At 44.0% G+C, this 27905-nt stretch overlaps 2 protein-coding genes across 2 annotated transcripts; both read right to left on the bottom strand.

Annotated features, from left to right (window-relative positions):
* Positions 1–5684: 5684 nt before the first annotated feature.
* LOC115585544 (NUAK family SNF1-like kinase 1) lies at positions 5685–19319 on the bottom strand. The gene is made up of 7 exons (XM_030423999.1): positions 18833–19319; positions 13981–14101; positions 13287–13438; positions 11731–11796; positions 9528–9647; positions 8650–8782; positions 5685–8531 (listed from the first exon to the last, which is right to left on the bottom strand). The coding sequence occupies exons 1-7, from the start codon at positions 19121–19123 to the stop codon at positions 7321–7323; spliced, it is 2094 nt and encodes a 697-aa protein (XP_030279859.1). The 5' UTR covers positions 19124–19319; the 3' UTR covers positions 5685–7320.
* A 313-nt stretch (positions 19320–19632) lies between these two features.
* On the bottom strand, positions 19633–26511 carry LOC115585545 (kelch repeat and BTB domain-containing protein 12-like). Its single transcript, XM_030424000.1, has 10 exons — positions 26366–26511; positions 25388–25611; positions 25076–25257; positions 24722–24854; positions 23586–23819; positions 23127–23485; positions 22764–23037; positions 21549–21696; positions 21233–21430; positions 19633–21038 (listed from the first exon to the last, which is right to left on the bottom strand). The coding sequence occupies exons 2-10, from the start codon at positions 25556–25558 to the stop codon at positions 20890–20892; spliced, it is 1848 nt and encodes a 615-aa protein (XP_030279860.1). The 5' UTR covers positions 25559–25611; positions 26366–26511; the 3' UTR covers positions 19633–20889.
* Positions 26512–27905: the final 1394 nt, after the last annotated feature.

Raw genomic sequence — 27905 nt, 5'->3', positions numbered from 1 at the left:
TGAGAGTTGTATTGAGTCACACAGTCTGCATGCACCAGAAATGTTCTCCTCTGTTCCTACTGCAAAGCAGGAAGGTCAGAGTCCCAAACTACTGACCAAACATTTTACTTAAGTGATAGCTGAATTTGAACTAAATCATATATAAACATACATGTGCTCTTTTTATTAAAAAAACTGTTTTTTAATACATTAAAATCATTCTGAAATAAATATGGATTATAGGCTATTTTTATTTCATAGGGGGCTGACTGACTGCTGCTGCTGATGCACTTGACGTATCTCTTCGAACAACATGTTTATTTTTATTATACTCTGCCTCATTGATCATTATGTGAGAAAATAATTTGTGTTTGAATTTCTGTCATTAATAAATATTTCCTTTTCTTTTTTGTAATGGTAAAAAGGGCAAGAGAGACAGAAATCTTCAGACTCCCTGCAATGATGCTAACTGTCATGTCACTGAACACAGTGTTGCTCACCTTCTTCACTGGGACAGGGAGGGACAGTTATGGGGAGACTGGGCTGCTGCTGACTCATCTGTTGTTAAGTCTGCTAAAAGGGGCAGGGAAATGATTTAATATGAATATCTTGCTAAACGTTTCCCTGCACTGATTAAATGTTGATGAACTGTAGGCTAACACTAGTCTGTAGCTAGCTAGCTTATTTTACTATGGACATTAAGCCAGCAGGTTAATACAACTCACAGACTGATGGCTACCCACCTTTCTTGGTGAAAAACTGGGTTACAGATTGACACCCTTTCCTTTGCTGATCCTCTTTCTCTTTCCTCTCTTTCCTTTTTTGAAAACCAGATTTTGATTTAGGGAACATTGTGATGACCCTCTGGCGCATCAACTGACTGACTGCAACTAAACACCGTCACTAATAAGTGCGCTAAGGCAGGACCAAACCATTTCATGCAGATACAGGGGGGTGGTGGGTCAATATGGATGTTTACTTTTTGGTCAATGGGGATATTTAACTTTTACTGCCAAAAACAAGTAAAAACAAAGAGATCAGTAATTTTATTATTAGATTTGAAATATATTCAATGATGATGGTTTAATAATTTCATATTAGTTTTTTATTTTTACTTTTTTATTTTTTATTTTTACCTATTTTTGGAATTGTCCTAACCTTTCCCCCCCAAACAGCGCCCTGGCATCAGCCAACTTAGGTGCCATATATTGTACCTCCACTCCCAATGAGCGGCAGGCCTCATAAAAAGGAAGAGAAGCCTAATTGTTTAACACATCATCCTCCATAGGTCAGATCCATGGTATAAAGGCCACAACTGCACACACTGAAATCTAGAATGCACTTATTGGCAGAGATCTGTTTTTGTGCTTGACTATGATTTGTACATAGGTGGCACGACAGTTACCAACTCAAAAGCTGGCAGGAAAAGAGGTTTGATTAGGGAAGAAGGAGGGGGACTGTAGTTCATGTAGTTTAAAAGAGCACTTTCTTTGCTACAATAACTAATAATAACTTTTGCAATAAAAGCACATGTAAAATTGTTCTTTTCAAATAAGTAAGTGAACACTCTTTCCTTCCACACAACCTGACAAAGACCTTCCAGTCAAAATGTTGCCATTTTTTATTGTTGGTCTTTAATGCCAATTTAATAAAGGCTTTGAAACATTATTTTCCTACTACCGGTACTTACGTTAAATACATGATACAAACAGTATAACTTTCCAACTTTTAGACTGATCAATTGATACTAGAGTGTGTTATGTATAGTCACAGTCATGCGGTGGCAATGTAGTTATTAGCTTATATTTATATAGCTTATATTTAGCTTATATTTAGCATTTTTACACTTTCTTTAGTTATTTTCATTGGTCAATTGACCCCAGAATGCAAGAAGGTTGGCCTTAACCCCACCCCTGATCTCACTCATACATCCTCGAGTCCTCAGGAACACACCCACCGAGTGCGAAGCAGATCAGATGAACGTTTTGCGAGATAGGCTAAGGACAATTACGTAAAGGCACACAGCCTTTTGTACCCATTGTACACTATACATGTTGGCCAACTACACCAAAAGGCCACAAGATGACACTGTTGTTCACTTATTAAGGGGTCATTTTGCTTTACTCCACCATAATTATGTGCTCATTTATCTTTTGTTATACATTTTGTGCTTAACCTGGATTGATACTGAAGTTTTTGTGCCCCAACAAAAGAGCTTGGTAGTTGTTTTTTCTACATTTTTGCAATACATATGTTTAAAGTCTTAAGAAGAAAGATTAGTCTATATCTCGAGGTTACATGTGATATTCCCCTGCAGTCTTATCCCGACTGAGAAGATGATAGCTGTGCCTCTATCAACGGCAGTGAATCATCAGATGTTCTGGTTTTGAGGTCATAGATGGATGTTTGAAGATGCTGTCTGTGCAGTCAGATATCATTTTGTTTTAATGTCACATAACCTCAGAGACACAGGCGTCTGTCATCAGAAATGTTAACTGACCAGGCTGAGTGGTTGTTAGTAGCAGCATCAAGATGTTATGACCGTGATTAAAAAGCAACTTCTGTTGAGTTAAAACACAACATGACTGCTGTGTAGCAGTGAAACAAAAAGTCATAATCAATGCTGTTAAATTGAATAGATTGACTTTTTTTCCGGGCGTACTACTACTTCTTCCAAGTATCGGTGCTGTGTCCTCTAAAAGAACATATTCAAGGACTCGCAGCCTCAGCATGTGGGTGTTTCTCCATTGTAATGCTACTGTTCCCTTACTGCCTGAGTTCCAGTAATCAGCCTACCAACCAGTGAAGTCCAGCTGCTTTTGTTCACTCAACGGTGCTTTCATCCACACGTGAGGGAACAGAAAGAAAAGCCTCTTGGCCCGTTAGACTAAGCTGTGAACCGCTTCCCTCCTGGTTTGCATTAGTAACCACTGCAGATATTTGGGATACCTCATCATCTCTGAAGTCCTTGGCCATTCAGTCCATACTGTTTAAATTGTCAGTGTGATTGACAGGAGGCCCACACACAGCTCACATGCTCTAAGCTGCTGTTTCACTACGGTTAACCGGCTCTGACGATCAAAGCCACGTCTTCGTTTTGGTTTCTTGAGCCCCTCACTGAAGGAGACCATTATTTGGATCAATACAGCTTACTGTTCAGGTCTGCTTACATATCAGATTTCAAATTAACCATTGTAACTCTTTATAACATGACACGACAAGGTGTGTGGGAGGAACTAAGTTGTTGCACACATTAGATAAATTTAAAAGATAAATCTGAGGAGTCGTTAGATGATTATGAATGAGGAGATGATTATTTGACTTTCTGTTTTTTAGGTTTGATGTGACTTCTGTATAGACTTGTGATCTGAAATGTGAATTGTTCCCATAATGACACAGCTTTGTAAGGGCTGATAAGATAAAAAGGTTGGAAACGAGCGGTTTAATCTTTAACAATGAATACTTTTTGAAGAGCTCATTAAATACTCTTTAGGTAAAATCCTAAAATGAACAGTAAATGGCAACTATAAAAGGATAATATTTCCCACTTAAAGCTCATTTTCATTACAATAAGTGATAAACATCTTTGTATTCCAACAGTTTACTGCTCATGCAGTAAAAAAAGAAATGATATTTTCTGGTATACCTGCCCACTTTATTCAACCAGGACAGAGAAGACGGGTTCCATGTGAGATTCTTGTTATCTGAAGGTCGCTGGTTCGATTCCCCATGGTCTGCATGTCGAAGTGTCCTTGGGCAAGACACTGAACCCCAAACTGCTCCTGATGTGCTGGTCGGCACCTTGCATTGCAGCCACCGTCATCAGTGCATGTATGAATTACTGCATGTCACTTTGGAAAAAAGCGTCTGCTGTTTACCGGCTACCTCTGAGACAAGTGAAGGAAACACTTGAAGAAAAGAACGATACAAAGAGAGCCGCCTCACAAACATAAAGGAGTTGTGCAAGTGTGGTGGCGAACGAGGGAAGCAACACTATTTTATGATGTTTGGCATTCAAATGGACACCAACATTTACACCACATAAAATTTGGCCAAATAGTCTTTAGTCCAGTAGTTCTCTAGTAACAGGTCACAGCTAGAAGTTGACAGTCTCTTTGAGGGGTCACAAGTCAGAAGAGTTTAAAATCAGTGTATTAGAGAGGAAATCACTGAAGTAACAACAGAGCTTTAAATACATTTTATTTTCACTGATCAACAACACATCAAAACTGACGAAACTGCGTAAGATTAATTCTTAATTCACTTCATTTGATTCTATAATTTTACTTTCATTTTGTGTAAGAACCGATGACAGTGACCTGAACTCATCAGCCCATTATTGCCTGTTGCAGAGCCCAAGTCGCTACAAAGGGGCACTTTATCGCCGAATATATCCAGTATACAGCAATAATCCTGTGTTTACACCATCTTTTTTAGCAGCGATTAGGTGTCCCACAAATTTCCTTGGACAGATACAACGTGAACTACCATTTATCCTGACTCACATTCACTCATTTTTACACCAACTGTCCGTCATGTGCGCGCAGTGTAAATATTAGCTAAACATAGTTAAATGGCAGCTGTTGTGTAACAGAGTGGAGGCCTTGTGACTGATGGGAGATTACGACTGTTTTGAGCTGTCACCATCAGACCTCAGCTCTGGACTTCATCCACCACAGGCTCAAATGAAGCAGTGCTTTTCTGCCATCAATCAGCCAGCTACATTAAAGTCATCAGACCATGCATTGGAACACTGAAATGAGTTAAAACCATGCAACTGGGTGGTATAAAGTAAGCTCTGTGTATGTCAGCCATACCAGATGTATCCCAATCTAAACAAGACATGTCGGTGAGCTTCGCTTTGTTTCATCTTAACGCTGTGAAAACATCTCCACAAGGGGAAGCTGTTCAGGAAATACGCGACCCCAAGCTTTTAAACAACACATAATAACTTAATGATCTAAAGAGGTTGTAGAATTGTGTCCTTAGAGGGAAATATAATCGTCTTCAAAGCACGGAAACCTGGAGATATGAGATTTTTTAGGTGACAGGGCTGATGGGCTCTCTCCATTAAACAGAGGAGAGGCCTGCAAAACACGCGCTATGTGTTTAGAAAAGCACTTGGTGAAAGCCAGTAAAGGAAACAAAGGGAATCCATGCATGCGTCATACTCAATGCTTCACTCCTTAACTTTTTCCAACATGTAATTTTGCACCTATTATTCTTTCTCCGTACACTAAATGATCAAAAAAAAGGTCAACAGAACATGAGGTAAAGTTAGTAAATAACCTCAGAGCTTAAGCAGTATTTCATTTGTTCACTAAAGTCTCATCTGACCTCCTCTGCTGAGTGTTTTCTCTCTCAAATGCATTCTTACATGAGCCATAATGAAAACAGTGTGTGGGGCAGATAGTGCTCTGTGTTTATGGAGACACAGGACTCTGGAAGTCAATTAAATGCTTTTGGCCTCTCATAAACAGCGTTCTTTGAATTCTGTATTGTGTTGTGTTCAGGGTCCAAAAGTAGAAAACATCCTTCAGTCTAGAGATGAACTTAAAGGGTGATTTGTCCTAAAATTTCCACTTTTTTATCCATGATACAACATATGTGCTTCATATTCATCTTGAATAAAGCTGTATGTGCTCATTCATCTCTCATCTCCTGCTGCTTCTCTTGTCGTCTCTAGAGAAAACGACTGGAAACTGTTCGGTTTCACATAATTTATTACATTTTTCAAAAAAACAAAACAACACCAAAAAAGTATGAAATGCTTGAACAAAGCTCAGAGAATTCTTTCCTCACAGTATGAAAATGACAGAGAAATTACATCTACTGCATACATTTTTTTTTTCAATGTCCACAGCAGCATCGATGATGTCAAGGTTAAAAAGGGATGTGATCCATCTGCTGTTCACACACTGTGTCTGTTGGTGCAAAGGAGCAAATTGTGCACAGTACATTACTGAGTAATACAAACATACACAATAACATGTGGTGAAACAGGAAACACTTCACTTTAACTTCCCCTGTTAGAGTGTGTTGAGACATTATACAGTATAAACATCAAATGAACGGTTCATAGCACACCAAGTTGAAGTTCTATGCAGATATAAGCATTTATTTACATGAGTCAACAACTTATAACTCCCCCTGTGTCACCAAAAAGTGGAGACTGGCAAATAAACAACAAATGACAATATAGTGAAACACAGGTATAACATATCTTTATAGGAGAATATATATTGTTGACAACATTGTACATCCATAAACACTATACAGTAGTACTCCCCAAGACCTGTAAACACACTTTAATGTGTAAAAATGGTGGAGTTACCCTTTAAAACGTCCTTAATTTGCTTATGACAAAATTTTAGTGAGTTATAAATCCATTTATGAAATGTTTATATAGAAGTCATAAAATAGGGTAAAGAAAGGTGTTACCCTGAAGTATCACAAGACTTTATTTTAGCTGAATTAAGCCTCGCAATAGAGCTGTTAATAGTCAGGTTTCCATTCAAACGTAGCACAAATGTGTTTCTGGTCACTACCATTGTTGCATCAAGATAAACAGTGTACGGAGCTAATTAACCAATCAGGTGCCATTGACAACCCCACAGAACTTGAGCGTCAGTCAAACCCCCGAAAAAGACAATGATGGAAATGTGAAAGATATGTTTGTGGTTTTATGTATCAATTCGAGGACCGTTAGTGTTTTTTACCAACACTTTTTCAGTTGAACTTGATCACATTTGTACTTTTGTTGAAACACCAAGACTTCAACCTCAGCTGAAGGTAAAAAGTGTTTCCAATACATATTTTTATGTGCAAAGTGGCCGTAAAAAGCAGGTGGATGGAAACACACTTTAAATGAGTTGTTGGTTTTATTGTCACTTTTGACATACTGATACATGTGACCACACATCCAAGATGGTTTCCAAAGACCTGTAGCGCTAATGTAATCAGATTTCAGCGAACGAACTTTCAGGAAACGTCTGAATAGAATTCTGCCGGACCAATCTACAAAAGAGGATCTGTTGTGCAGGTGGGGTCAGACTGGGGTCATTGAACAGACTGTCAGCTCTGCAACTTTCAGGTCCCATCTCTGCAATTCCACACATCCTGGGCTGCCTTCAGGTGTCACTAGGTGACTTGTCAGATTCTGAATGCTGCATTTAGAACAAAACTTAAATGTCAATGATAACAGTGCAGATTACAGTACATACAGTTTATGTACTCAACATGCAACATTTACACAAGTCATTGAAGTCTTTTCAAGATGGCAGGCAGTGATTATCACAGAGAAGTGAACTAAAGAACTGATGCGTCCTTCATTCCTCAGACTTATGTTTGCCTTTCCTTGTGCTTTTTTGCGTCTCCACCGACCCTGTCGGCCTCCGCTCTGAGCTGCTCCAGGTCCTCCTCTGAGCTGCAGGCACTGTGCTGCATCCCCCGGGAGAAAATCCTACGACGAGATTGTGCGCTGAGGTCTAGTAAGTCAAAGGAATCGGAGGAGAAGAGGCTGTCCTCACTCACCACGCTGGAGGGGCGGCTGCGGCGTCCCTCAGCTCCCCCCGTGGCGTGGAGGAGCTGCTGGAGGGCCTCGGGGAATATCGACGGGGCTGAAGAGTGGTGGTCATCAGGAAGATCCAGACTGCGAGAGAACTTGCCGTTACGTTTGAGGATGCCCTTCCTTCTTCTCACGGCCTCCGTGCGCATGGTGGGGCTGTCTTCTGCAGCTGGGAGACGGATTTGCTGTTTGTGGGAGCACGAATCACCTGCATCACTGTCTTTACCTCCCGTTCCAGAGATTCTTCTCTCTAAAGATGAACCATAACCCGACTCCCCTCCATACAAGTTCTTTAGTATCCCCTTCTTGGGCATTTTGGATGAGGGCTGACTGAATGTAGAGGGAGTTGGCAGACTGGTGGACAGCACATCAGTGTGTGTGTGGGGAAGTGTGTGTATTCGATAAGGCTGGGGAGCAGCCATACATAGTTGTGAGGGAGAGGTTTCCTTAGGAGGGCTGTGAAAGACCAAGTCAAAACTCCGCTGGGGTTTGAGAATACCTTTAGGTTTCTTTCTTTCAGCGGTGGAGGTGGCGGAGATCGCAGCAGAGGAGGCAGCTGACGAACAAACACCACCGCAAGCTCCCAGTGCAGTCTGGGGAATTGCATTCTCCTTGCGAGACTTCCTGAGGCTCGACTTTCCCCCACGTATCCTCCCTCCTCCTCCTCCTCCTCCTCCTCCCCCTCGGTCGCTCTTAAGCGGTAAGCTGAAGTAAAAGGGATGGGGAGCGAGCTGTGGCGGACAGGAGGAGTCCGAGGGGAGGCACTCGGGATCAACCGTCATGCTGCCGGTCGCTGCGACCCGATTCTGCCAGTCGATGTAGCGAGCCAGCAGCGGGGAGGGGCACTCTTGATGCGGGGATGAAGGGCAGTCACACACACTCTCTTCATATCCCCAGTTCACCCACCAGTGGTTGGCCACGTCCTCTATCGTAGCCCTCTCGTCCACACGCACTGTCAACAACCAGTCGATAAGAGCACAGGCGTCTGGAGGGAGCAGAGTCGGCGGTTATTTATAGCAGCCACACCAACCAAAACAATGTAAATTAGCTGAATGAATGTAGGACAACACAAAAAGCAATTGCATCGGACAGTGAAGGTTTACCTGAGGGGGGGTTGGGCCTGCGGTAGCGGCCCTGTCTGATTTGCTCTGTGAGCGTGCTGTGGCTCGCACCATCAAATGGCATGCTGCTGTACACCAGGGCGTAGAGCAACACCCCCAGAGCCCAGCAGTCCACCTAGCACACAAAAACACACACACAATGAAGACTATACATTGCACATTACTATGATTTAACCCTCGTCAGCATCAGGTGCCACACATCATTGATGATTCAGAACCCTGTGTCAGCCTTACTCATTTATAAAACACTTGTCTGGGAAAGGATGAATCAGAAAACACCACCTCAGGAAGTGTAGCTGTTTTTGTCAATGATAAAGATGTTCTTGGATAAATCCCATTCACTGCACTTCACTGGTCTCTGAGGGTTAATACAATGAGGTGCTGCATGATTTGATGTCATTTTAAGTGAGGAATAAATAAATGTTGTTAGGACTGTCAAAAAATGTGCCTCTTGTTTTAATTTCTAGAACATTCAGCGTCACAAAACCTGATATTTGAGATGCTGAAAACTAGATTTCGCCTGACCCATTTACTGAGGTTCTTCTGCAGTATATGCAAAGCTAAATCAGTACTTTGGAGATACACTAATACATATGTATGCAGAAATTGACCAAATAATGAGAAAGGTGTCGCTAGTGGTAGTGAACGAATACAGAATCATCTCCTGACTAGTTCTCCTCTGCACTTTACCACCTCTCAACTATTTGTTTTGGTTTTACAGCAGTTCACTATTGGTTTTGCTGCATTGTTCAAGTCAACATACATAATCAGGCATCAATCGATATGAACAATACACTGTGGTTTAATGACATAAAGACTAACAAACTGTGTGTCAGGAGAAAAAAGGTGTGTTGACCCACCTCTGGGCCCTGGTAAGGCAGCCCTTTCACTATCTCTGGGGCAGCGTAGAGCGGACTTCCACAGTAAGTCTGCAGCAGAGAGCCCTTCTGGAAATGATTGGAAAGGCCGAAGTCAGCCAGCTAGAGAGGAGCAGAGGGGATAAAATAATTCATTTAGATTGTAATGATTTTGTGTCCGGCCTATTTGATCACACTGGACCCTTCACAAATGTCACTTCCTCGTTTCCTTCGACAGCCACACTCATCCTCACGCAATCCAGATTCCTGTGCGGTGATTACCTGACGCAAACTCCTACCCACGTGGCAAAAACACAATAACTAAAAGCCATTCCGTTTTCAGGGGGCCAAAAATAGGTATGCAGAGCTTTTGCCAGAGTAAGTGTGAGTGAGGAAAAGCGAAGAGGGGCCAAAAACATCAGGCTGCTTACGCTCACGTAACGGAACAATCACTCACTCGAGGCGGCGAGAGCCATACGCAGACATGCAGAGGCTCCTCTCTATCTGAAGAGATTATTCGCATGAACACCAGCCCTCTATCAGCCCCGCCGGCGTTAAAAATAATCAGTGTGACAGCTTTATTTCCGTGGCACAGAGGTTCGGGGAACAGAGACCTCACAGATGGATGATGACAATATGTATACAGCAGTTCATTTCGTAAGTATGTGGTTTATACAGCTCTACTTTGTGTAAGCTGCTCTGTGTCCAGCAGTGCCATTTCATTTTGCCACCAGAGATACATCTGTGTGAGGCTCCTGATGGCATTCCTCAGTGTTGAGTGCCTTGTATAAGACACACTCTTTCTCCTAAAGCCTACATATTAATGACAACTTTATAAATGCCTAGGCGTTACATGGTCTGTTAGAGAATCCACAGTCTCTCATGCTGGACTGAACCAGATCACTGGTTATTGTCCTGCAGTGCCTCGCAGTCTACTGGGGCAAATTTCTGAACTGTCTTTGGAGATTCCTGTGATAACATGATGTGAGAAGAAAAGTGAAAGTGTCTGTGTTCTGTTTGTCTGAGCTAAGATCAAATCTAATTTGTGTTTGTACCTCTTTTCCAATGAATCTATCAGCTGATTCAGTCTGGTCAGAACAGGAACCTTTATTGCTTCTCTTTCTCCCATGTTTCCTTTCGTCTCTCTACTGGTGCTATCTATAATAGTACATGACTATATTAAACAAACTCTTAGTTCAGAAAACAGAAAAACAATTCACTCGCTGCAACTTTAGAGATAAAATCAGTCAACGGCAACCATTAAAAGAACAATTTGGTAAAAGTTTATTGTAAAATTAAAACCTGTCAAGATAAACATTTAGCCACATGTGCCTACAATTTTATCTGGTTGGTTTTTACCCTTCTACTTCACTTGTTTTGGAGCATGCCGCAATTCCATTTTGCTGTCAAGTTCCAGAAAATGTTTTGTGGACCATGCAAGTTCACCTGATTTTCCGTCATCATGGGGCTGAGTGGAGCGATGACTGTATTTTAATTTCTTGGTGAACTGTCCCTTTAGGCGGCTATTGTGCACACATAACACGTACATGCATTTCATGGAGGCTTGGGCATTTCCTGCAGTGGTTGCTGCAAGGGGCCAATGTGGTGAACCTGAGGTTCACAATGAATGAAGAGCCGCTGAGAGGTATGGTGTTTTCTTTTGACGGACAGACGGAGCGAACTTAGAACCCTCCAACTGGCGCGATTGCCATCAAATTCCCTGCATTCCCCTTTGGCCGTACACAGCTCCCATATATGGAGAGGAGTACCCAAATAAGGCAATAAATGACCCCTGGGTTCTTTTATAAGACCTGGCAGTATGTTTGTGCTGGTTCAGTATGCCAGGTTTAACAACACAGTAAAAATGAGTGTGGGCAGAATGTGCTCCAACGTCTGCTCTGAATGTGCAGTTTGTGTGCATCTTATTACCAGCTGCACTACGTGAGGCTTCATTCCAGCATGCTTAATACATATCAGTGGAAATATGTGGCATCTTGGAATGCATCGGTGTGTGTCACAAAGATGTACGCCTTCATGTTCCAAAACAAAAAAGTTTAACAAGGGTCTTCGGATGAGCCAGTGTGCTCAGGGCAAGCACCGCTTTCGTCAGAGGATTTATCTTCTTTTCATTCTGTCTTGTTTTTTTTATTTTCCTTCCTCTATTGGGAAGTGATATGAAGGCTTGTGTACATCTTATCAAGCTTACCTTTACGTTCAGATCTTGATCCAGAAGGATGTTCTCCAGCTTGAGGTCTCGATGCACAACACCGCTCTGCAAAGAGAGCAGAGGCACATGAGTTTACCGTCAAATATTTTACCTCTGCATGCAAGCACACCACTGCAGGGTGTGAAGTTTACAATATAAACCCAACCTGAGGTGCTCGGTGCGTTTTTCCGTCTTTTTATTTATAATTTTAAGACCATTAACATTCCACTCGGGCCTCGTGCTGCAGGGCCTCGAGAAAGGCTCTCGCTGTTTAATCGACAGGCGGGAGGAAGTGCTTTGTTTGGGTTAATTCATCTGATGAGATGTGATTTGATCTCCTGGCGGCATTAAGCACCTGGGAGCCAACGAGAGGCCACAACAGAGCGTGGACAGCTGTTTCGAGTGGGAGGAAGAGTTTGTTGCGGGATCACTCATGTCTCCTGGGTAGCAAATCGTAGAAGAGACAATGCTGCCACAGACAACGGTGGCCACCCAGGAAGCCGTCCATGTGAGGCAGCGAAACCTAAAACGCTGCTGTCAGTTTCTCTTAAAGCCGCGGGCTAATGAGCCACAATCGCCTCCATTCTTTGGTTAATCACATCCTCTTCAGAGCACTTAAGTGGAGGAAATGACCCCTTGACCTCCGACCATGTTTTGTGCACAGCATGTACAGAATGTGAGCATGAGAGTGTGCGCATTGCAGAGAGAAGGGGAAAGAAAAATCGTGAGCAAGAGACTCATGTGGTTAGCCAGGTTATTATTCTTGCTATTTTTAAACGACTATGAACACTGCGGCGGGGGGAAAAAAAGCATCAAATGACTCGGAATTATTTTCATTCTTTCTCTTGAAGCCTCGATAATCCCTCCGTGCGCCTTGCATACCTCAGAGGCACATTCAATAATTCATTCATGCCGGAACATTCATGTCTATTTTGGGACAATATTCAAGGGCACGAGGAGCACGAAATCCACCTCCCTGCCCTCTGTAAAGCTGCAGCAGCTGAGTGACCGGGTTTGAGGTGAAGGATTCACGAGGAAGCTCGACGGCCAAAATTAGACTGATATGAAAACAAAAACATCTCTGTCACGTCCAACTCAGCTGACTTCAAGGCACGCGTCCTCGCTGCTTCTGTACCGCACTCCTGTACTAATAGGATTGATGTATTTTACTTGATAACTCCTATTTTCTGGCACTGCAGTTGACTTCATGTACACAGCAATACAAACAAAGAGGAATTTGTTCCTTTGCCAGGACTTACAGTAAAGCGGAGGGCCAAAGGAAGCTCATTCAGGCAACTTGTTTGTTAAATGTGTCAGTGTGTGACTGTAAAAAACAACCAGGGGATAATGCGCTCTTAACCCAGAGAGATCTGAAAAACTCGAGTCAAGTTTTTCCTGCAGGATTAGGATTTAGTGGATTTAGTGGTACTGTATTTGCTTGTTCACAACTGAATGCCACAGCATAGAAACTCAACACGTGCCTGCATGTGGCTCCCGACTGAATTCCAGTTGTGTATTTGCAACATGTCATGGTGTGTGTGTGTGTGTGTGTATACCTTGTGGCAGTAGTGGACAGCAGATGTGATTTGTCTGAAGATGACTCTGGCTTCTGTTTCTGGCAGTCTCCTCCGCTCCTGGATGTAATCGTACAGCTCCCCCCTGCTGGCGTACTCCATCACTATCACGATCTTGTCCCGGCTCTCGAACACTGCACAGGACACATTTACAGCGCGGAGTTACGCAGATGTGTCTACATGAGTGCTGGTGCATGCTGCCTTTACTGTGCAACAATGGGAGCCGCTATTCTGCATGTGTAGAAAAAAGGGAGACATGAATAATTGAGAGGCTGGAAGTTTGCAATGTATGGATAAATGTTCAGGTTGTGTCGCAGTGGGGATTTTCTCCTGCTTCGCGCTGCAGCTGAGAAATATATCAATATTATAAAATCAGTGATATTGTTACATCCTGATATGGCCAAAGTGTCGTGCTTTCCTTGTTTCAAAGGGTGCATTACAGTAAAGTGCTGTCCCAGACAAAAGAATCACTGATACCAACAATCAGAAAAATGCTGGATTGGCATATCCCTAATGGGCGCTGTCGTACTACACTCCAGAGTAATGTGATAAGGAGCATGACACCCATTTTTCTCTCACAACATCACCGATCTGTACCGAGAATAAAAAGTAATGACTCACAAGTATATTTTTGGGACCTGTGCACCATGTGCGTGCGCTGTGTCTGCAGACCTACCCTCGTGGAAGCGTATGATGTTCGGGTGCCGGAGGGAGGCGGTGATCTCGATCTCTCGCTGGATGTGAATCCTGTCCAGGTCGTCTGATATGCGCTCCTTGCGGATCGACTTGATCGCCACCTGAGGGGGGAAGGCAAATTATCAAATCTGCGCTAGCTTATTTGAACCTTTGTGTTCAAATCACACGTTTTGATCACTCTAGTGCTTAAGTGTAGAAAGTCAACCTTTAAAAAGTTCAACAAAGCTCTGAAGGTCATGTTTCCACAACAAGAAAGCAGCTGTAGGTTATCGGAGGCGCATGTTCCCCTAGTGACACAGCAAGCCTTGTTGCTGCTGCCAATTTTCACAGAAGACCCGGTGCCAGTAAACACAGGATCCTATTTCACTAGCTCCTCTGAAAACACATCATTTAACCTCTCTTCTCCTTCCCCTCCCTCACAACAACTTGATATACCAATAAGGACAAACACACTGGAGAAAATGCAATAGTATAAATGCAGACCTGCATGAAAACAAAAATATACATACTGCTTGGTACACATATACAAACATACCCAAATCAAATCTGTAGGTATTAGAGGTGATTATGAGGGTTTTAAGGCCTGGATGGTGGAGAGCAGATCTCCTGTGATCTGAGCACGCTCAGAGGCAGAAGGTTGACAGCTGCACTGTTCACACTCTACTTCATTAATCCACTGCTGTACCCCAATGCAACCCGCCAAACCACCAAACACACACATAGACACCGAAACGCGAGCCCCTAAACGTCTTTGGTTGGAGTTGCTGTCACCAAAATGGCACCGTACACAGACAAATAGGCATCAGAGTGTCCTAATTAGGAATAAAGAAAATCAGCAGAATGTGCGGATGAGGTTCCAGGACGACTTTGAGGGGCTGAAATTCTAACATAGCCCTGATCGTACCGCTGCACAACCCTGTTGACCCCTTTAATGTCCCAGCGGATGAGCAGGGCCTCTCCTCTGGGCCACAACTCCAGCATTCTCAGCTGCCGGGGAAAAACGTCCCTGAGACTTTGGAAGACACAATTCACACGCTCCATCAACTGCCATAGTTATGCAACACACAAGACAAACACACTCCAGGGACTCGACTGTGACGCTATCCAGTGAAGGAGAACATTTTTTAGGCTTGTATCTTTTCGTTATACAAGCGATGAGATACGAGGGTTTTGTGTGTGTGAGTGTGTGTGTATGTGGCATCTCCATCCAGAGGTGCTGGCTGCTGGGTCGGAGATTAGGCCATGCATATTCATTTGCTGTCAGCTGAAAGGGCGCATGTCTGAGCTCGGGGGGGCTATTAACGCATGTACGCTTGCATGCTCGTGAATGTTTTCTGACCCAAATACCTGCTGGCTGGGAAAGCAAAGTGAGAAAGGAGAAAGGGGAGACTATGAAATAAACTACAGGGATGAAGAGGGAGGACGTAGCTGGCAGCTAACAGGTGAAAAGAATGGATCAAGCAAGTCAAAGTGTGTGGACTCGGGGCAGAAAGGCTTGCATTCTTTTACCACTGCGACCATGGCATTGAGGCCATAAAGACGAGAGACACACTCCGGGTATTGTTCGGCCTTCGGGGCACTAAGAGCATTTTTTAAATGGGCATATGTGTGAGAGCGGAAGTGTGTGAATGTGCGTGTATGATCTCACCCTTCTGCATGCAAATGTGCCGCATATGCGTCATGTCTAAGCGTGACCTCCAAAGTAACAATGTCTCACTGTTCATCCTGCGTGTGAGATATCGGCCGAAAGCGCCAAACGGTAACAGGATGCACGGAGAGTCACATAAGAAGATATGTGTGTGAGTCATGCGGATGTAATCAGATATTCTTATTAGCAAATGTGTGTAGCGGAGGAAACCAGAGGAGGAAACTGTCAGAGGAAAGTGACATGTTGTGATGGCAAAGCCAAGATTTTTGTTTTCCTTCCCACCTCTTCTTCATCTTCTTCTTCATATTTGTGTGCTGACATAAACTATTCCCCAGCTCCATAAATCTTTAGATTGCTGACTTATTGCAGGCGTTTTGTCTGTGTGTGTGTGAAGTCACGACAGGGGTTGGGGGTGGCCACTGACTGACCTCCTGTCTTTGTATTCTTATGAATGCATCCACACACACACACAGTACAAGTACACATCAGCCCTGAGCATCGCCGAAGTTCCCTGCTGCATCTGTGAAAGATTTGACAGCAGGATTAAACAGGCTCCTTGCCAAGTAGACCGCTGACCTCGTCGTCCGGCTACAAACACACTCTTGTTGCCATAACGAGGAACTGGTACGACTGGAGTACTGCTTATTGATGACGGCAAAACAGACACGTGCAAGTAGGGCCGGACAATATACTGTTTCAATACCGATGTTCAAATGTACTCACGGAAATCTAAAACTGGCACGGTTGGCTTTTTTGTGGCAACATTTGAAGAGAAACAGCACACTATTCACTATAAAGCTGTAGTCAGCAGCAAAATCTCCCTGCCGTCTAGTGTTGACAAAATTATCTCTAACCCCATCTCTAAATATCGACTCTGATTATATGAAACCATTTCAATACTTATATTCATTTGTGGTTTGGTGGGAATTATGTGCTTGGCTCAGCGTAATGACTTCCCGTAGACTCCGCTGGTGATGACAAGACTTAAGGAGGTCACTGCTCTCTAGGGTTTGGTACCACTGGTAATTCGGTCTTGGTACCCAGCCGGGCCTTTTCTCAGTACTTTCCTCTCACTCAGATAGCCTCAACCAAGACAGTTTGGATATTTTTTATGTTTCACTCTGCGTTTCCTCAGGTTAGATGTGAAACAGTGCTCGGCAGAATCAATGTATTTCTGTCAGTGCCCTCAAAAGTAATGAGCCCAACCCCTCGGCCAACAGACAGTCATGCAAACATCTTACCCTGTAACAACCACAACCTGCTTATTTTACGCTCAAACAAACATGTTGACCATTTAGGTTTTAGAGTTGCTGGTAGTCAGATTTCCTTAAACTCAAGCCGGCTCTTCCCTCCTGTTTTCAATCTTTATGCTAAGCTAAGCAAACAAGCTGCCTCCTCGCTGGTATCAATCTTCTCAGCTAACATCTTGCTAGAAATAAAACTAAATAGGTTTCCCCAAATTGTCAAACTGTTGCTTTGATCTGACTCGCAACATGGTCTGGCTATTTTTGGTCTTCCTGCACAGCGGATCCCAATCCTCCGAAGAACCGATCAATTCATTTAGGATACAGGAACCAAAACACATCTGCGAGTGGGTTTTTGTTTCTCAGAAGTGATGTCACTTTTTAGAAAACATTTAACAGAACAATAACATCATAATTCATTATCTATTCAACTTTTTTAAACTCAGGCTACCAGCCAGTGTAAGTGACCTACAGCACAGAATAACAACCCTGCATACCTGAGACCCACATTCATCATCCTCTCCTTCTGTTCCTTCCTGTAAATTAGTCACATTCACCTCCTGCATCTCAGACATTCTCCTCTTCCTCCTCTTTTTTTCCTCCTGTCTCCTCCTCTACCTCCTTCCCGCACTAAAACAACAGCCCCCGCTCCCACCGGTCTTGTTTCCAAAAATAATGTCCGTTTTGTTTCAAGGAATCCTTGGTATGTGCTGGCTACTCGCTTAAAGAATTCAGCATTTTCCCCTTGTCCTACCGAACCCACTCACCCTGCGCAGACACACACGCACACACACTGCAAAGCTTCTTCTCTCTGCTCCCCTCTCTTTGTATATTCTTCATCAATCTCCTACCTACCCCTCTTTCTTTCTTTCTTTTTTTCTCCACTTCTCCCTCTCTCTCTCTTGAATGTAGATGTAGGTCTCCGAGTTACAGTGAAAGCAGCCCGAGGAATTAACCCAGTCTCACTCCCACAATCTGATTGCAAAAAAGATTATCCCTATTACAGTGTGTTTGTTTACTAAAAAAAAACAGAAGGGGAATTCAAGGCTGACGTTGGTATCTGTCTCTTTGTGCTCGGATCAGAGCAGAATTGTAGGGATTAAAACACCCCGACCCCGATCATTCAAAGCGTAATCCCGCAGCCTGGATATTCAAGAGTGTAAAGTTGAACTAGTACGTATCGTGTTATTGCGTCTGTCTGAGTATGTTCATGTGATGGTGTTGCTGGTGGAGGCGAGTCAGGCTCCTGCTGGAGGAGGCCTATTGTCGTAATTTTATCCCCTCTTGTTCAAGTGCTGAGTGAGTCAGACCAAAGGCATCTCAGGCTGGCAACACAGGAAGCAAGAACTGGGTTCAGCATCGGCCCACAAACATGCACGTGGATACGCACGCACGCACGCACACACACCATCCAGGAGCACTCCACCTCCGAAATTAATATTCAATGAGCAATGGGTAACACACAAACTCACCAGGAGGGCTGCTGAATACCTCCCAGGGAGACAAAAACATGATTAAAGGTGCACTGTGTAGACATTTTTAATCAGAAGAGAAACATTTATTTATGCCTAAACAAACTGAATAAACAACTCTGTTTTCATGACTGAATGAACACACAACACAATTTCACACTGTTTCACTTTGTTTGTACGTGGTGGACCCTGCCACCTTTCTTGCTTCAAACAGTGTTCTGGGGACCTATTTTTCCTCTGGGAACAGGACAAAAATGAATGTTTTCAACTTTGTATTATTACCTCATTAATATTGTACATATTCAAATTCTGAGTTTGATATTCTTCTCCATAACTACACAGTGCCCCTTCAACACGTCACATTATCTGCAGCTCTTGTGCATTATTCTGCACACTGTGCACCATCAGCAGCCTGTTTGATACCGCACGTTGTATATTTGACATCATGAGAAATAATCCCTAACTCACCGTCTTCAGGCTCGCTCTCTCCACCGCCTTCTTCACTTTCCCGTAGGTGCCTTTCCCCAGGGTCTCCATCACCTCGTAGCGGTGTTTCAAGTTGTGCTTGTGCTGGTGCTTCTTCACCTCCATCCGTCCCTCCGCCTCCGCGTCCGGGGTCGTGCAGGGACGGCGAGCACCCATCCTGCAGGTCTCCTCTCCGGCGTGGCGGCCGCCGGATGCCGCGTCCTGCAGACAGCCGAGCTCGGAGTGGTGGCTGGTGGTCATCGCGCCTCTTCTGTCCGCCTCACGTCTGCCCATCCTCTCTGCGCACCGTTGCGCACCTGTCACCGGGGACCCGATCCCCAAATTTAATCAGCCGAGGCGCGCGTCCTCGCCCATAGAGAGCGCGGTGAGAGCTGCAAACACTAGTCTGTGCTCACATTCAGACAGCGCGACGTTTTTCTCTCTCTCTTCTCCTCCAGCACAGCAACAGGAGCGATGGGAGCCACATGGTTTTCGGAGCGATGGGTGGAGCCTCCTCGATCCAGGCGCGTCACACTTACTTGGGATCGCTTTGGGTTTTCCTGAGGGGCTCGTATGGGCCCGTCTCCTCAGCAGCAGCAGCAGCAGCAGGGCAGAGAGGAGGGGAGGAAGGCATGCGTGGAATGTCATGCGGGGGTCAGACACTCACCCTGACTCCACCACTTCAGTCAGACGTGTTTGTTGATGCTTCGCCATGCGGTGAGTCGAGCGAACATAAATCTGGGAGGAAACTGTAAGACTCTGAAGTCAGAGAGAGAGACGAGTCATGGCATATCCCCTAGGGTTAAACATGTATTTGTTCTACTTCAAAAATCAACATGAGAGAGCCCACATGTGACATTTGAAAGGAAATACATATAGTATACAATTTTTCTTTAGGATGGCAAGACCACTATACAATAAGACTTATTAATGTTAAAAATGTCATTTATGTGTGCTTTACAAATCAGTTTAAAGCTCATTTATTTCTGTACAATTACACAATAAGAAAAGTACACTCCTGATAGGACTAAGTAAACCAATGTGGAAGTGCTCACAATCAACCAAGTCCTGTTACACAATGAGCATCTTATTATCTGCAAGGTTATGACATGGTTCTACTACCATTTAAAAAAGATATTAGACACAATTCAGTATCTCTTTGTGATTAAGCTGTCTTGTAAAGCGTTGCTACAAGACTGTCCTCGACAAAAAACAAATTGCACCATCTGTGAATTGCTCCAAGGAGCCCCGTGGAGATTTCTTCGATTGTTTACAGTCAGTGTTCGTCGGCAAAAACATGCAGACATGTTTTATGTCGAGTGTATTTCCTACATAAAACACTTGCAAAGTTTATTTTTTACTTATTTATTATGATTATTTACAATTTCTTGGGTTTATGTAACACTCAGATCCATACTAGGTAGCTGTTTTCTTCTTCACCCCCTTTTTTTTTAAGCCATTGCCTTTTGTTTTTCAAGTTTCATAACTTCATCATCGACAGTCATTCATTGTTATGTGTAATATTTATATGGTCATTTTATGGGAACTGTTTGGGAACAGTCCAGCTCTTTCCCTCTGTTTCCAGTCTTTATGCTACGCTAAGCTAAGCCATAGCGTCACGGTTAACGGACAGACGTGAGAGTGGCATCGTTCTGCTTTTTGAACTCTCAGGAGGAACCTAATAATAATCTCCCCACGTGGCAGCTATTCCTTTAAAATGCCAAATAGGTCCAGCAACCACAAACCTCCTGTGTTCACTCGATCAGTGAATGTTTTCTGTCTGAAGTAAACCCTGAGGAGGTGTGTGACACCACAGACTGCAGCGTACGTCTTAGGTCCGGCTAACAAACACTGGTTTCCTTCATACCCTGACCACAATCTCCCCCTCCTCTTCTCCACTCCACATTCCCTCAACTAACCCAAACCTTAAACACAGCAGTGGACGATGAGAAAACGATCATGTGAATAGTCATCTGGGTACAATTGTTGTTTTTTTTGGGGTATGAGGATTTAAAAGACAAAACACACATCCCGTCTCCCGGCAGTCAGGAGGAGATGAATCAGGGTGCGAAGAGGTCTCGAGGATTGAGGTTGGCCACCAGACAGACGTCGTAGCTGTCGTGCATGGCCGCTCTCCTTTCCACCACCTTCCACACATTGTCCGCGGGGTCCAACTCCAAAATCTCCTTGGTGATGATCTCATGACGGCCTGCAGTCGTGAGAGAAAGCATTGTTTAAGTCGTGGCTGACCGAAATTTAATTTCCAGAGATACTGCCTCACCAGTTTGCTCACATTTCCTCACTCTTTTCACAGAGTTTCAGCCTGAAGTTAAACTTATTAGAGAGAAGTTTTCCGAGAGACCACTCAAAAAAACACAAACAAAGAAAAATTCACCAACTGACCGGCCCCTTTGTAGTATCCACAGAGGTAGAGCTTGCCCTCCACGACTCCTATATTCGAGGCGTTGGTTCGGTGGGAGAGGATAGACGTGGGCAGAGTCGGTCCTGCCCTCCAGGTGTCTGTGTCGGGGTTATAGATCTCCACAGAGCTCAGGCAGCGACGTGATTGTCCACGGTCCTCTCCATCGCATCCTATACCACCTGAAGAACACACACACACACACACACACACAAACACCCACACACACTTTTGGCTCCAATTTCTCTCAAACAGAATAAATACTTCTGTCTTCTGTTGAGGCTGTCTCGCAAGTCTCACCAAGTATGTAGATTTCTCCATTGAGGACAGCTGTGCCGCAGCGGTACCTGGAGTACTTCATGCTGGCACACTCTCTCCACCTGTCCTTGCCGGGGTCGAACTGGAGCAGGCGGTTACTCAGCTTGTCGGGTTCATCGTCCGGTTGGTGCTGAGAGAGGAGGAGAGTGAGTTGGACAGGAGGAGGAAGAAACAGACAAGAAATGAAGGCCGAAGTTCCAGAGGGGAAACGATGATGAAGACAAGCGTTACACTGACTCGGACACCATCGAAATTTTATTCACAGAGTTGCTTTAAAGCCACCATATGTAGGATTTACATGTGGTTATTATAAAAAAATATCAAGTCATTCTTGTCATAGGTATCTGAGATGTTGCAGTCTGTCAGCCAGTTCATCTCTGTGTGCTTGTGTCTGATCTGATGGTGTTTCAGTGTCTTTTTAAAAAAATATATTTTTTTAATGCCGCCACCAGAGGGCAGGCCCGGATTGGGAGGAATTCCATTACCAGCTGACTGGCCAGGAGTGTTGCTGCCAGTGTGGAAAAGGCTAAATTAAAATGGGTAAATGGTCAGATACTTTCACCCAAAAAACGCCAGGTGCAAGTCAAGCATTCGAAAAGTGCAAAAAAATTGCACGTATAAATACTTATCCCCGTAGCCTTAATTATGGAGGTGCAGTAGACTTCTTCTTCTTTGATTCTTTATAAATAAACTTCTTTTGGATGGTAGTTAAGTTTTTTTGTGTGTAGTAATAACTATACTGTTACATAGCACAAACAGTAAACAAAAGATAATTCATTAAAACGGGTACAGTATACATGATATGCGTGGCAAGCGGCCTGGCTTGCAACCTGAATTATTGTCCCCGGATTAACAGCCCTTGAAAAGTGTTTTAACATTAATTCTGACTAAATATGCAATGATCAAAATCATAGGAGGGCTGGCAACATGTGCAAAAAAAAACAACCAACAACTGTCATCACATTGTAAAATCCTGATTGTTGTGCATACATATGTGACCTACAACTATTCCTACTTCCTGTGTTAGTGTTGTACCCTGTTTATCATAGTGAGAAGGTGTTTGTGAAAGCACGTTTTCATGTTCTTGTAATAACTGAGCCTTTACTGATACATGTGGTCAAAGGACACTTGAGCTCAACTTGTCTACTGCACACTCCACATTGACGTGCGGAGTGTGTGGTGACAGGTGTGTGTTACCTGCGGTGTCCAGCCCCCCAGCACATACAGATGCTCCTTCAGGCTGACGACACAGTGGCAGGCTAAGGGAAGTGGCAGAGGGGCGAAGCTGAGCCAGCTGCCTCCTCTCTTCAGCGACCATCTCTCCACGCTGTCTGTGATGACGTAGTGATGACGCACTTTCATCTGACCACCGATCATATAGAGGCAGTCACCTATCAGCCCTAAAGCGTACATGTCCCTGTGCGCCGTTGAGCACAGCTGCATCCAGCTGTTGTCCTCAGAATTATCGTACCTGGAATGTGAACAAACGTTTTTAGATGTTGTGGTGAATGCAGTTTCACTCGAAATGTGTATTTCTTATGTATGTACACACATAAACACCTGTAGATATCCACCCTCTTCATCCTGTGTTGGTCTTCTGCCTCTACAGCCACCAAGATGTTGTTGTCTCGTGTCACTGCCCCCGCTGTGATCTGCCCCATGCCTCCGCAGCCCCTCAGTGGAGAGGGGATGTAGAAAGTCTTTCTTCCATGAGGGGCAAAGCAAAAACTGAGGTCAGCCAGTCCTCCACGGCGGGCAGGCACCCCCTCCTTGTTCACCCCACCCAAGCAGAGCAGCAGGTCGGTGGTCTCCATGCCGTAACGAAGGGCCGGCCGAGGTGGAGCTGATGCCTCACAGAGGCCTGCAGTCTGGAGGGCAGCGTCGATCATCCCAAAGCACTCAGCATCCCGCAGCAAAACCTGGAGGATTCATTCATATGTATCTTAGTCTTTCAATCTACTAACCCATTGATAATTGTGGATAATGTCTAGAGGATGTTTCCCCCTGTGCGTCTCTCACCGGGTTTCTCCTCCTGGCTTTACGTAGGAATCCAGGGTCCACAAGCTCCAGTCGGACACGCCTGAGCAGCTCCACAGCCTTGGCCTCGCTCTGCAAGTCGCCCCTTCGCCTCTCCACCCAACGCAGCACCAGCTCCAGCACAACCTGCACCTGCGATATGTTGAGGTCATCTGAAGCCAGCAGATCCCCGAGACTTTGGGCGTCCAGCTCCAGCACTTCTTCTTCCTCACAAACCTCGAGACGGGTTATAGAAAAATATTGTATAGAGGATGCTAAGAAAGAGCAAGAGCATCACTTTGTGTCGAAAGCAAATAGAATTTGAGTTTTTGATGTACCATATATTTGTGTTTGTATTTGTAAGCACTGGGAAAAAACAGGGGGGAGTCTCATCTAGAAGTCCCTCAGTTCAAGAATGTAAAACTATGTAACCAAAACTGTTACTACCTTTAAAGAATAATTGGGACAAATGAGCCATTTAACAAAGTGGTTGGGACATGACAAACTTTGTTTAAATTTTGTTACATCCCCTGTGTAAATCTGGGCCAAATCAGCATGTCATCAAAAAAGCATCCCAACAGTACATGCAAAAGAAATACAAGTGACTTCTTCCCCCTGGTGGCAGCATCAAGTAGCTGAAAAACAGAGAGGGTTGGAGTGTTCTTTTTCTTCACATTTGTCTTTTTATCTCATGTGACATAGTGCTTATTATTTTTTTAGTTTATTATTTCATGCTAATGAATATTCTGAAGCTTGACAACGAAAACAATTACATTTGTAGGCTTAAATTAGGTAAATGCAATTCTTCAAGTATTATACATGAATGTCTATCAATCTCCTCCCTCCTCACTCTCCTCACCTGTTCCTGATCCCCTTGTTAGTGTCTGTGTATTTAGTCTTTGTTCTCCCTGCGCTCCTTGTCAGTTCGTTTTGTGTGATGTCCCCCTTGAAGTTCCCTGTGTTTCCTCCAGTGTCTCCTGAATCCATGGTATGTTGGTATGTTTATCTATTTTTATCTATCTATCTATCGACTTATGTAATTGAATTACATGGAAATTATCACATTTTTTTATTATTTTTTTTTAAGTTAATGTTTGATGGACATTATCTTTTGAGTGTACTAAAACGGAATGCCCTACTTCTGCAAAGTGCTGGCAGAGGTATCTCAAGGCGCAGTCGGCCAGAACAGTGGCCCCCAGGTCTCGGGCCCAGTGGTACAGTCCGACACAGTTGGATGGGTCCATGCGGGCCTCCATGTGGGCCTGACACAACCTGAAACAGCCACAACAAGGTGGTGATGGGACGAATACATTGTTAGTGCTTCTTTTAAACATACTTTAAGTCACTGCCCTCTACACTGCACACACTGTCTCACTTCAACTGTTCTTTACAGAGGACATACAGGTAGAATAAAATCATCTTGATGCCCCTGATGTAAAGGCTTCACAAGTCCCACTCAGGTTAGCTATGATGAATTCCCTGTCAATCCTCACCTGAAGGCTCCATCTACATGGAGCAGGAAGGCAGCAGCAGCCACTCCCTGGATGTTGTCATTGGAAAGTGGGAGTTCAGCTCGGTACATGTAGTCCAGCAGCAGCTCCAGGCTCTGAGCAGGAGTGTCCCTGAGAGGGACCTCTCCCCCTCGGGTCTCCTTCAGACCACATGTGAACATGGCCTGGACCAATGGGATTCATCAAAATAATTGCACGTGATCACAAATGACAGTCTCATGGCATCATCCACATCCTGCAAAACACAGGCTGCATCACGTTGTATTGTCCTATATGAGCTGGAAGTAATGTTACCTGGAAGTAAGGGCTGAATGCAGACAGCACCACCTTGTGGCAAGGGAAGGGAATCCCCTCTGCCAGCAACACCACATCAGTGAGCTCCTCAGCTGACCTCATCCTCTCCAGCTGCCTGAGCAGGAGTGAGCCATGCTCTGCCTGAGCACATTCCGCCACTGGTGCATCCATAGACCGCTGCACTGGATGTCTGGACCGCTTTAGTCGGCATAGACAGAGGGACCCTGCGGCAGAGTAGTGCCAGATAAACAGTAAAGAAAAATCAGAAAAATGAGGAAGTGGTCAGGTTAATACACAAATTCAAAATCTTTCCGTAAAAATGTAAGAATCCTCTAGTGGGTCAACGAAGAACAGGGGGATGTGAGATTAGATGAAATGTGTAGTAGTCACGCACTGTTTAAAGCGGATGCGGAAACAAAAGAAGACGGCAAGGAAAAAAATGAAAAAGGTTCACAGAGGTAATAATGTAGAAACATACATGTAGGAGTAAAAGCTGAAAACAGAACTGAAGGCAGAAAGGATCACTCAGTAGCAAGTGTCCACAGATCGTAATCAAATGGGAGGGAGTTCCAAAGTTCCTCTGGATTTAAGCCTGGTTTGAGAAACTACAAGCAAACCCTGATGAGAGGACGTTGAAGACCTGGTGGTGACAGGGCTGCAGTAAATATTTGATAGTTTTTTTATTAATCTATCATTTAACTATAGGCTAATGCAGCATGCAGTAAACAGTCAGATGGTGTTTGCTTGGCTAGAGTTGGACGTCCTTGGACTGGATGACCACCTGTCTCCTCATTGTTGACTAGTTTCTTGAACTGGGTCCGCCCCCGAGCAGCTGGCCCACCAGCTCACACACGGCCATAATATCGCTGTCAGGCCACCTCACTCCGGGCAGACGTGCACAGTCACTCATGAGCAGTAGCATGTTAGCATGACTTTAGCTCAGCACATGCAACAAAACAGTAGTTATAAAAGTCATACCGGTGGCGACCTCAGGGCCGGGATCCAGAAGTTTCTGAATTGAGACGATGTCAGCTTGGATATGTGACAATTCTCCTCACCAGTTGTTGTATTTTTGTTTGCTGGCAGATCTGTCTTATGTTCTCTGCTATTTGCTGCCTGTGAGTGAGGGGCAACAGCCTGCTCGTGGTGTTAAAAGGTTTTAAAATAGATCAGCAAGTGTCAGCAGTTCTGCTCGTCTGTTCAGGTTTCCAGAGGTGGCCAAGCCAATGTAAAAAGATGTAAAAAGATAGTTAGTTTCTCCTGGAAAATGCAAAAATCTGACGTGTAATGTTAACAGGTTAATGATTTGTTGGAAAAGGCAGCAGTGAGGGGAGCGTACGAGGTCAGAGTTGTTAATGACATCAAAATCTAATTTGTTATTAACTTTTCTTGGTGCATGCTTCATTTTTCTTTTCTTTCTTTCTTTTTTTTTTTTTTTTTTTAGCATATTTTAAAATAATTATGCTTTTAAAAAGTGATGAGGGCATGTCCCCAGTATAAATGGTGATAAACAGAATTTTTTTTTTTTTCCAGAGTACTTATCATGACCCCTCAGATGAAGATTCAGTTGATGTGCTTGTTATAAGAAAGCATCGCTCTACAGTGGCTCTGATGGTCACGCAGACCACCAGTAACTAAGTTGTGCGAGGTAGCCTAAAATAGCTGTTTTTATCAAAAGAGTCTTGTTGCTTTCAGAGAGCAGTGTAACGCCTTAAGTTTACCAATCGGAAAGGGCTGTTTGATGGCAGTTTTTAAGTAATGAAAATATTCTAAATATAGTAAATATCAAACTGATACTGATGTGTTTTAGGTGTCTAAAATACATGTTACTACTAACTCCATCTACAGCAGTACATTGCTTATATCCCAAAACTGTTACTCCTGCTGCTTCTCCAAACTTGGCGTATGCTGACCGCCATCTGCAATACCCTGATTATTGATAAGAACCACATTTTACCCCACTAAAACAAAGACTATCCCTTTAAAAGTCCAGTGGAACCCTAAAAGTACACTTGAAAGAGTTAGGACTGAGGCCGAAAGTCGCACACAAACAGGAAATACACTTCACTGTCGCCAGGGATGTGGGCTCTGTCCAATCACGAACAAGAAGTGCTGTCCCACCTCTTCCCAAATGTAAAATGCTGTTGTGTTTTCTACCGTCAAACATTCACACAAATGCTTACAGACACAGCATATGATCACCATGTTCTTGACTCTGTCACAGGTCCAATTGGGGAACATGATGTTATTTTAGGCTAATTGTTTTCTAACCATATTTCCATGCACTGTTGAGCATAATGTAGTGTATTACACAACAGCATGGGCAAAACAATGAGTCCCTTACAGTTTGTGGGTCACGCAGCTTAATCAGTGACTGCTAGTCAGGATGTGTATACGTGAGCCTGCTGACATGTGCCGGTGATGGCGTCGTCAGCTCTGATCCCCGCTCTTCATCAGGACCTTTGGCCGAGTGTGTGTGTCAAGAAGGCCTCAGTTCACAGAGCAAGAATCTGCTTTT

Source organism: Sparus aurata, chromosome 7, assembly GCF_900880675.1.
Source record: "Sparus aurata chromosome 7, fSpaAur1.1, whole genome shotgun sequence".
In the NCBI taxonomy this organism is placed as follows: domain Eukaryota; kingdom Metazoa; phylum Chordata; class Actinopteri; order Spariformes; family Sparidae; genus Sparus; species Sparus aurata.
Note: the sequence above shows the minus strand (reverse complement) of the source record. Positions and strands in the feature narration are given on the sequence as shown.